The following is a 10279-nucleotide window of genomic DNA, read 5'->3' as shown; positions in this document are numbered from 1 at the left end:
CCAGGTCTTGGAGGGGGAAATGTTCTTTTACATCTAGCTGTGTGGCCTTGCAGTAATCCTCTGCCAAAGTCCCTGCTGTCTTTAAGATCAGCTGTTTTTCTGTTTGAGTAAAAGCATCCAGTAGTAGCTGGATGTCAGCCCAGTCTGGATTGTGTTGTTTGATAACATATCGTAGACATTTGGCAGTGAGTATCGGACCAACACAATAATTCCTAGCAATCCTTTCCCATGCCTCTAAATCAAGAGTGGTAAATGGCACTTTAATCATTAATTTGCCCCCTTCTGGTCCCACTGCCTCTCGCAGAGGGGCCTGCAACACTACTTGACTCTTAGTTCTAGATGCAGCTGGGCTACCAAGGGTGGGGTGAGTTCTAGTGGATGTGCCTTCCCCACCTGAGTCCTCCTTCTTTTTGGGGAAGTTCCCTTCATCCTCATCCTCAGCTTCAGCCTCAACCTCCCTCCTTCTCGGAGGAGCTTTCATCCACTCAAATGTATCTCGTTCTTGCTCCTCAGAATGACAAACCTTATCTGATCTCATACACCGTTGTCCTATACTACATGCTGAACAACAGCGTTTGATTTGCCCTCTCTTTGCCTTGTTTTCCTTTTCAAGGGCCAAGACCAGTGGATCTGAGCGTGGTTTGATCCCATAGTCCCTTTGCCATTCTTGGTGATTTCTTAAAACAAAAAACATCAGTATACAAAACCTCATCCCATTTACCTTCCTGTCTTAAAAACAACATTAACTGCAGTGAGGTATCATAATCTAGGGTTCCAGTGGGCAGCCACTTTGCTCCGTCCTCCAACCTGTATAAGGGCCACCAGCGTGTGCAATATTGGATTAGATCCTTTTTATTCTGAGCCCCCCTGCTGGTGACTTCCTTCCAGTGTGCCAAGATGCACCCCAAGGGGCTAGCCCAAGGAACTTCCTTGCTCTGGTTAGTTCCCATTATCTTTTTGTCCTTGCCCTATCTCGCTTCCACCCAAACCTCTTTTCACAAAGCTTCGCAGTAGCTTCCCAGTCCTCCTCCCACACCAGGTGGCAGGTATCAGATGTGATTTCCCCCACACAAGATTTAAGATCTTAGGTTCTGAATCAGCTTGATCAGAAAACTTTAATTTACACTCGAGGCATGTGCCCGGACGCTCATTAGAACAGTAATACCAGTGTCTCTCACAAACATCGCACTGCAATAATACCCATGCACCGTGCCAGCCTCTTGATGCACCAAAGGCTCCCAGGAATTGCCCGCAAAGACAGGCTATTCCATTTATTACAGAGAACTCTAAATCCTCTATGGCAGGCTGTTCCCAGTCAAGACTTGCTGTAGTACCAGCTGAAATCCGGTAGAGCCCCTCTAAATGAATTCGTTTGTCTCCTCTATCTATCCAATAATTCACAGGATTCACAAACTTCCAGGGGTCAAGTCCAAATGACCAGGGCAGAAGAACCCCTTGGGTTCATCTAGCCACAGTGAAAGCGTGCACGATCTTCACTATAATTTACCACCTTTGCTCAATGAACATCCTCACCCACACTTCTCCGCTGCTTGCTCTATTTTTCTCTGCCAGGTGGTCCCTGCCCCCACAGCCTGCCCCGGCCCGTGTTCACTCGGCCCCTCCAGTTGCAGGTAGGAAACTCCCCCCCTGCACTGTAGGGAACTGTAGATCTACTCTCTTTTATACACCATACACTTATACACTTGCACAATTACAAACACAGTGCACTGACAACACAATGCATTAACCATACAGCGATACAGTGTCCGGACACCACACACACACACAGACACACATACACATACACACACACAAACATACACGGGTTCACTCAACCCACCCCCAGGGTTGCTAGCGGTGTGCCCTATCAGAACAATGAACCCCTGTCTCTAATCCAGCTGCTCCACCAGCTACACCCAGACGTCTCTGAGTGATTTCCTCCCTAGCTCCCTTTTTCCCCGGGGGCCCCTCAGTACATACCATATCTTCCTCCGCAGGCCAGCAGGTCCTTGTCTGTCCTCGCAGGAGGCAATTCGAGCGTGGCCTCCTCCAGGAAAATCCTGGGGCGTGCCTAGGAGTCCGACTATTCCCCCCTGCCTCTGTGGGGACAGAGACGGAGATGGAAGGTATCTCTTCCTCCTGCCTGGCTCGCCAGAATGTTTTGCAGAGAAAAGAAGAAATTCCACAACTTCGTAAAAGTTGTAAAGTGTATGTATGTTTATTGCAGCGCTGGACACATGCGGAGATTTCTGTCCCAAAAGCGCACGCCCCCTGTTGCTATGCTCAGTCCATCAGCAGCTCCATGGAGACCCCATGCCAGGGGTGGTTGCCATGGACACCAGCTCAGGTCTGCAACCAGAGCCCGTTGCCATGGCCGCCACTGGCAGCCCCATCCCCAGGCTCATGGGATCCCAGAACCACAGAACCGGCTGAGCTGGGAGGGACCCATCAGGATCCTCCAGTCACCCTGCTGGCCCTGCACAGGACACCCCAACAGTGCCAGCCTGGGCCTGGCAGTGCTGTCCAAATGCTGCTGCAGCTCAGAGAGCCCTGGAGCTGGGACCCTTCCCTGGGGAGCCTGGGCAGGGCCCCAGCAGCCTCTGGGCAAAAACCTTTTCCTGACATCCACCCTGAGCCTGCCCCAACTCAGCTGCAGCCATTCCCTCCACTCCTGTCCCCGGGCACCAGAGGGAAGAGGTTCCCACAGCCCCATCCAGGGACCTGCTCCCAAGGCTGTTGCCATGGCCACCGGGGCTGGGACCAGCTGGGATGCCCGGTTTCCATGGGCTGGGGTTCAGGAATGGGATTCCCCAATTTCCTGCTCCCGCTAAAACTGCACTGCCCTCGCTGCCCTCCCACCTCCCCTGGAAAGCACAAAAGGCAAAGATCCCGGGCTGGGATGGGAACAATTTATTGGGAACAGCAACGAGATAAGGAACAAACAGAAACAGAAATAATATTGATAACAGAAGGGATAAGAAAAACTGTTTGCAGGGAAAACATACATCAACAACAGGCTCTTCCTGGCCATGCATTTCCCCTGCCTGGAAAGGACACCCTTCTCCTCAGAGGGAGAGAGAGAGAGTCCCTGTCCTGCCCCTGGCAATGACCTGAGGTGGGAGTAAATGTAATGACACGGCCATGGCCAGACTCTCATGTTCTTCCATCCCACATCATGTCTTTGGCAAGGGCAGGAAAAGGGACAGGTGACTTCCCAGATGGATCACAGGGAAAATGGATCCCCATGGCTCTTCCCAATGTGAGCCCTCCAATGGGGGATGAAGCTGGAGTGGTGCATGAAGCTTTTCCTGCGTTTGTGGCATTTGCAGGGCTTCCCTTACTGGTGGCTCTGTTGGTGTTGGGTCAAGGCAGAGCTGGTGGTGAAGCTCTTCCCACACTGGGAACACTCGAAGGGCCTCTCCCCGGTGTGGATGCGCCGGTGGGTGATGAGGGTGGAGTTGTGCTTGAAGCCCTTCCCACAGTCAGGGCAGCGGAAGGGCCTCTCCTCTGTGTGAATCCGCTCATGCAGATGGAGATTTGAGCTGGTCTGAAACCTCTTCCCACATGTGGGCCACTGGTAGGGCCTCTCCCCAGTGTGGATGCATTGGTGCCTGACGAGGGTGGACTTTTGCTTGAAGCCCATCCCACATTCAGGGCACCGGAAGGGCCTCTCCTCTGTGTGAATCCGCTCATGCAGATGGAGATTTGAGCTGGTCAGAAACTTCTTCCCACATGTGGGGCACTGGTAGGGCCTCTCCCCAGTGTGGATGCGTTGGTGCTTGACGAGTGTGCAGCCGCAGCTGAAGCCCATCCCACATTCCCCACACTCGTAGGGCCTCTCCCCAGTGTGGATGCATTGGTGCCTGATGAGATCTGACCTGTAGCTGAAGCCCTTCCCACATTCCTCACATTTGTAGGGCCATTCCCCAGTGTGGATCATCTGGTGACAGAGCAGGGTGAGGATCTTCCTGAAGCTCTTCCCACACTCCAAGCACTTGTGGGTCTTGTCCTTATCATGAATCTGCTCATGGGCCACCAGCTCGGAACTCTGGCTCAAGGTCTGTCCACCTTCCTGGCTCAGGGAGGGTCTTTCCTCCTCAGCGCACCCTGGGCTGGGTTTGGAGCCCCTCCTCATGTGGGATGTCTGAGGTTTTGCTTCCCTGTTGGGTTCCTGTGCACTAGAATCACTCAAAAAAGCCTCTTTCACAAGGTTCTGCCATGCAGATTTTTCCTCCCTGGTCTCCATCCTCAGTTCCTTCCCTGGGGAAGGAAGGACAAGGAAAGGATGGGATTTGCCTCCGTGCCACAGGGAAGAGGAAGGAGATCCCACCAGTGCATCCCCGGCGAGATGGTGTTGGCAGCGGGGTTGTCCTGCAGCTGGGGTCTGTGCTGGGCTGGGAGATGGAGCAGGAGAGAGGGGCAAATAGGAACTGACTTCCTCCTCACCTGCCTGGGTGTCCCAGGGATCGTTCCTCTTCCTCGCAGCCTCCTCCTACATCCAGTCAAGATCTGGGAATGGGAAATCCTGTTCTGGGAAGAAAACAAAGGGTGCGCACATTGTCTTTTCTACTGGTTTAAGGCAAACCTGGGGGAGAGTCTATGTCAGAATACAATTTAATAAGAAAGTGAAGACCAAGGCAATGATACAGAAACCCTGCCTTAAACTGACAGAGTCAGGATATAACCTGAGACCCTGTCGGTCAGGGTGGTGGCTGCAGTCCCATTAAATGGTGGCTGCAGTCCTGTTGGGGTGATGAACGTGATTCTGTCAGAGCAGTGATCCTGTAGAAGGGTATGGTCTTCCTCTGAAGGTCCAGTGGTGGTTCTGGAGCTCTTGTCCTCTGGGAATCCAGTAGGCAAGCTGCTCCTGGTTGTAGCAAGGCTCAGCTTATATCCCGGTAGGAATGCTTGGATCCTCCCATTGGGCAGAGCATCCCACAATGGGATGATGGAATTTTATCAGTCCTGAAGTGACACTCAATGGCCCATTCACAGAAGATATCTCCCCTGGAGGGCGTTATCAGGGCTGAGTCATGGAAGAGATAAAGAACCCTGCCCCACCTGTTTATAGCAGTTGATGAAGATGGAGATTGAAAACATGCATTTGGTTACATCTTGCATGGCAGCCTGAAACAGTGGGGTAATCCCTGCTCAGGGGGTGAACACCACCCCTCTTACCCAAACCGGCTCAGCTGTAAAACCCCCACCCTGGGAATGCCACGCATACACGGGACAATGTCACACTTGCCCAGCTCCAGGGGAGGTCTCTGTCCCTGTCACTCCATTGCTCTCTCCCTTTTTCTCTTTCTTTTTATCTCTCTCTCTACCTCACATTTACTGTTCAATAAAATCCACTTTGGTTGTGGCCTCATTAGCACCTTAATTGGGCAGAGGAATCTCTATAACAATTTGAGTAACCATGTGGGAATCCATAAAGTCAGAGGGTTTTTAGGAAATGGTTAAAAAAGAGTATTTAGGCCTCAGGATGTGGCCCGAAGTTCTGTTACAGCAGAAAAGTTTCCCAAGCAAGCAGAAAAGTTTCCTAAGCAGCAGACGTGACAAATAACAATAGGACTTTGTAGATTTGGCTTTAGGATGGCAACAAGTTTACTTAATGTATATCTTTAGAAGGCTACTGTGAATAGAGCTCTGTTCTTTGTCTTTTATGAACCAGTCTTTGTTTTAACTACCATTACGTATGTTTTATAAGGTTGGATGGAAAGCTTGTCAATATGTCTTGTTTTTGTGTGATTGGCTGAAAGCTAAATTGAGATGATTTTATGACATTCCATTCTACCCCACCTTCGGGGGCATTTCGCATTAGGCCAGCATGCTGTTAACATCTAACAATGTTCTGAGGCTGATGTATTATTAATAATAATAAAAAAAAGCTGGTCTGGATTTGTCCAATGTTGTCCATATTTGGACTTTTTGCCGCGGCAAGTGGGTTCCTCTTTTAAGACGTGGGTTCCTGACACCATTGGATCTATAGCTACCCTGGTGCCCCGACAAACCAGACTGTGACATTATTTTGGCACAGTGAATTCAGGGCACTGTTCTCTGACTCCAAGAGCCTTTGATAAGAGCATGGTTCCCTTCTCTGAGGAAGTTGTGGTTCTTTCTGGAAGAACTCTTGGAAACTTGGACACAGTCCCTCCTTCCTCCCGGGGAACTTATGGGAGAAATGATGAGGAAAATGGCTGTTGTGAGTGGCCAGTGAAAAAGAAAATATTTTCTTGTCCTTCCTTTAAAAGTTTGTTAAAATCACTGGAGGAAAGGGAGAAAATGTTACCAGCGAGACTGACAAGGTTCATTCACTCCAAGGTGAAGAACATAAGGGGCTGCTGAAGGTCCCACAAGAATCCCAGCTCAAGTAGCTAAATTCCCAAATAATTCTGGAATTCACAGGCTTGGGGGCTTTACCAAATGTGACAATCATTTTTCTCTTCATTCCTGTCACCTTTTTGACAGCTACACTGAGATTTCCCTTCCTTTTAATAATATTTGTATTGGACCAAATTAGCACTTTGCTTTTATTGGAACCTGCCAGCAGCTGAGCTGTAGCTATGCAGGAACCAATGTAACTTGGAATTGCAACAGAATTGCTTCTATTGTCAGTTTATTCATGTTTGGGATTTGTGTTTTCATCACATGTGACTTATGGGAAATCAAATATTCATTAAGGTATTTTATGTAGGATAAAGTTTGATTTCTGCAAAGTTTATTTTGTCCAGTACCCAGGGGATGCTCAAGGGGTCTCTGTGCCTCTCATCCTGGGGGATGCTTGGGAGGGGCTGGGGGGGCTCTCCGACCTTCTCACACCTGGGGAGGCTGGGCTAGCCTCTGTCCTTCTCAGCCCTGCTGTGACCCCACCCAAACATCATTGGGGTCAGAGGGACAGAGACACCCCCAAACCCCCAGAAGGGCTGAACCTGGGATTTGGTTTGGGGCTGAGGATTTAGGAAGGGGCTGGAATTGGGGCTGGGCTTGGAGTTGGGGCTGAGATTTGGATTAGAGCTGGGATTGAGGTTAAGGCGAGACATGGGATTGGCTTTAGGGCTGGGGTTGGGATTGGGTCTGGGGATAGACGAGTCAGGCACTGGGATGAGAACAGTGAGAACAGAACTGTGAGTGTGTCTAAACATGGAGTGAGACTGAGATCAGCATCAGGGTCAGGTTTGGGACTGAGCTCACCCAGAGCGGAACAGAGGGGATGTCACTGCAGGATGTCCCTGGCATCTTCCCAGCCCTCCTCAGGCACCTCCAAACATGGGGGGCAGCTGGGTGCCCCAAGATCCAGGTGTTCCCACGCTGCCCCTCCATACCAGGCGAGCATTCCCTGAGGGCAGCCCTGACTGTGACCCTTAGGCCTCTGGGATCAGCCCTCATATCCCTGTGGGAGCAGCTGCAGACAGGACGAGAGATTTTCCCCCCCTTCTTTTCGGAGGAAGGGTGAAGCCCGGCTGCCCTTTTCTTCTGGTGCCTCCTCCTCTCCTCAGCTGAGGATGTCAAACTCCCCAGGAGCAGGAAAATCCCCATTCCCTCTTTCCTTGTGGCTGCAGCCTGGAACATCCACCCAGAGTTAAGGACTTTTTGACAGCCCTGCTGAATGACACTGGCAAGAGGTTTGTGAGAAGGGGAAGAAATTGTATTTTGATAGTAAATAAAAGATGGAAAATTATTCCTTTCTGTTATATTCCTTTTCAGTCAGTTATGGTCTGTTTTCAGAGTGCCACCTTCTCAGCTGATTGTGTTTGTGCCCTCCTTTCTCTCCTGCCTCTCTTCCCCTGCTCTGTTTCTCTCTCAGGGTCTCCCTTGACCCAGGGCAGCTCACACCAAAGACCGTGCCCGGATTTAATTCCCAATTCAGGAGGTACAGCAGCCATGGGTGAAGTTAAGAAGGCTGGCAGTGAAATGCCACTGTAAGATCTTGCTCCACTTGGCTTTTGGCTCCTTCTTGACAGCTTTGCCCTCAAGGGCAGGAACATCTTTTCATAGCTGAGAACTGGAACTCCAGACCCTGGCAGTGTGTGCCGTGGATCCCAGAGGGGCATTCCCGAGGCTCCCAGGGTGCTGCTGCTGCCATGCCTCCCAAGGAGCTTCTCTCGCAAGGGGAGAAGATCCAGCAGCTCTGTGGGCTCCCAGAGCACACAGCAAAGGTGGCTTTGATGGACATTTTCCAGCACCTTCCGCTCTGGAAGCAGAGGGAGGGAGGAAATAGAAGCGAGTCCTGGAAGGACTGGGGTGGGAAGGGACCCTGCCCATGGATTACGACCCCGCGAGGGAGAGACGCCTCTGCCCCAGTGAAGGAGCGAATGAGAGCGTGGGAACGCAACCGACGATTATTGAACGTGGACTGAACGGAACAAGAAATGGGGAGGAGAAAGGGAGAGAAAGAAATCGGGAAGAGGTCTCAGAGAACAGAAAGAAACAGGAAAAGGCTCCCGCCTGGACTCCGCAGCTCCCAGGGACACCGGCAGGGCGCGGCGCCTTTCACAATTCCAGCCAATCAGAAGAGCCACTAACCAATTTCCAGCCAAGCAGAGCTTTTCTCTCTGATGACTCACCGGTTGCCAGGCGGACCCGCAGAGCCCGGTGGCCCCGGAGCGGAATTTGGGGCTCGGGCCGGGGGGACGGATCCGCCCCGGGAGGGTCCCCGAGCCCCCTGCCCAGCCCTGGGGCCGATCGCGGGCTCCCCCACCCAGCAGCCGGTGCTGCGGGGCCGCGGGACAGAGCGGTGGGAAAGGGGGGTCCGAGCTGGGAGCGAAGGAAATGCGGGAGGAAGAGGAGGGAGAGGAGGAGCAGCAGCGGGAGCGGGAGAATCGCGGCGCTCGCAGCGCCCGCCCGCTGAGCCTGCAGCACCCCCTGCCCCGGGAGCATCGCCCCCAGCCCCGAGCCGCAGGGGAGGGCAGAGGCCGAGCTCGCCCCGGCTCCAGCCAGGGGTCTCCGGGAGGATTTTTTGGAGAGTGTTCGGAGCCGGCAGATCCCGGACTCCAGCCCCGGATATCTCCGGGCTCCTCAACAGGAGCTTTTCCGGGGGGAGAGGAGCCGCGATCGCCGCTCGGGAGAGTCCCGGGGGGTCCACGTGGGGATTGCTCGGTACCGACGGGGCGGGACATTGGATTTGGGGATCCCCGTGAGAGCCGGGGCTGTGGAACGGGGGACCCCCGGGTCGGGGAGAGGGGAAGGGGCGACACCGGAGCTGGGGGACCCCCGGCAGCCCGGAGATGAGGCGGGGACGGGACCCCCTGACCCTGACAGGGGTGTCCTGGGGTGACTTCATGATGCTCGTACCCCCATCGGTCCATTTAGCCCAGAAATGAGTTCTGCACCTTTAAGGCTGGTGCTGAGAGCGAAGGGAGGAGGAAGAATCTGCAGTTTGTTTTCAGAAACTGCACTCGCTCCTCTACATTCCAGCTCCTGGACGGACAGACAGCAGGACAGAGCTCTCCTTTGCTTTTAGTCAGTTTTTAGGTCTCTGAGGCAGAGAAGTTCCCTGGACTTTGATTTTTCTTTTTCTTTGGAGCTGTCCAAACCTGCTCTGGACTGAACAACCAGAACACCACTGGCAGGTCCCGCCTGCGGCCCACTTCGAGGGACCTGGGCCGAGGCATTTCCAGCGCTGGACGGACTGATAAGAGACTGATAATAGACTGATAAGTGACTGATAAAACACTAATAAGACACTGAGTGGGCTGAGCTACAACCCAAGGAGGGACTTTCGGAGTTTGTCATCTATTTTGGAGCAGCAGGAGGTTTTATTGCTTAATATTGTTCAATTTTTTGCTGGTGAATGCTTTGCCTGTAAAATAAAGTTTTTTTGGACTTTTCTCCCCGGAAATATTTTCCCAAATTGGCGGAGGGTGGGTCTGCTGAATTGGCATTCTAGAGGAAACTCCTTTTGGAGAGTTTCAACCAAATTTGCCCTAAACTATCTGGGCAACCAGGGTAGTTATAGATCCAATGGTGTCAGGAACCCACGTCTTAAAAGAGGAACCCACTTGCCGCGGCAAAAAGTCCAAATATGGACCACACTGGACAAATTCAGACCAGCCTTTTTTATTATTAGTACATCAGCCTCAGAACATTGTTAGATGTTAACAGCATGCTGGCGTAATGGAAAATGCCCCTGAAGGTGGGGTAAAACGGAATGACATAAAATCATCTCAGTTTAGATTTCAGCCAATCACACCAAAACAAGATATATTGACAAGCTTTCCATCCAACCTTATAAAACATACGTAAATGGTAGTTAAAACAAAGACTGTTTCATAAGAAA

At 52.0% G+C, this 10279-nt stretch overlaps 1 protein-coding gene across 1 annotated transcript; it reads right to left on the bottom strand.

Annotated features, from left to right (window-relative positions):
- Positions 1-3337: 3337 nt before the first annotated feature.
- On the bottom strand, positions 3338-9300 carry LOC135460634 (zinc finger protein 239-like). Its single transcript, XM_064737533.1, has 4 exons — positions 9295-9300; positions 8568-8714; positions 6434-6491; positions 3338-4068 (listed from the first exon to the last, which is right to left on the bottom strand). The coding sequence occupies exons 1-4, from the start codon at positions 9298-9300 to the stop codon at positions 3338-3340; spliced, it is 942 nt and encodes a 313-aa protein (XP_064593603.1).
- Between the last annotated feature and the right edge of the window lie 979 nt (positions 9301-10279).

The sequence above is a fragment of the Zonotrichia leucophrys genome, unplaced genomic scaffold (genome assembly GCF_028769735.1).
Source record: "Zonotrichia leucophrys gambelii isolate GWCS_2022_RI unplaced genomic scaffold, RI_Zleu_2.0 Scaffold_70_233381, whole genome shotgun sequence".
Lineage (NCBI taxonomy): Eukaryota > Metazoa > Chordata > Aves > Passeriformes > Passerellidae > Zonotrichia > Zonotrichia leucophrys.
The sequence above is the reverse complement of the archived record's forward strand: the minus strand, read 5'-3'. Positions and strand labels throughout refer to the sequence as shown.

Bases quoted from the DNA above. Each gene is read 5' to 3' on its own strand.
- LOC135460634 (XM_064737533.1), bottom strand. The intron at 6,492-8,567 runs GTGAGTCATCAG...TATTATTAAAAG, and splicing joins GCGGGTCCGCCTGGCAACCG to GAAGGGAAATCTCAGTGTAG. The intron at 4,069-6,433 runs GTCACATTTGGT...TGAGCCAGGAAG, and splicing joins GAATGAAGAGAAAAATGATT to GTGGACAGACCTTGAGCCAG.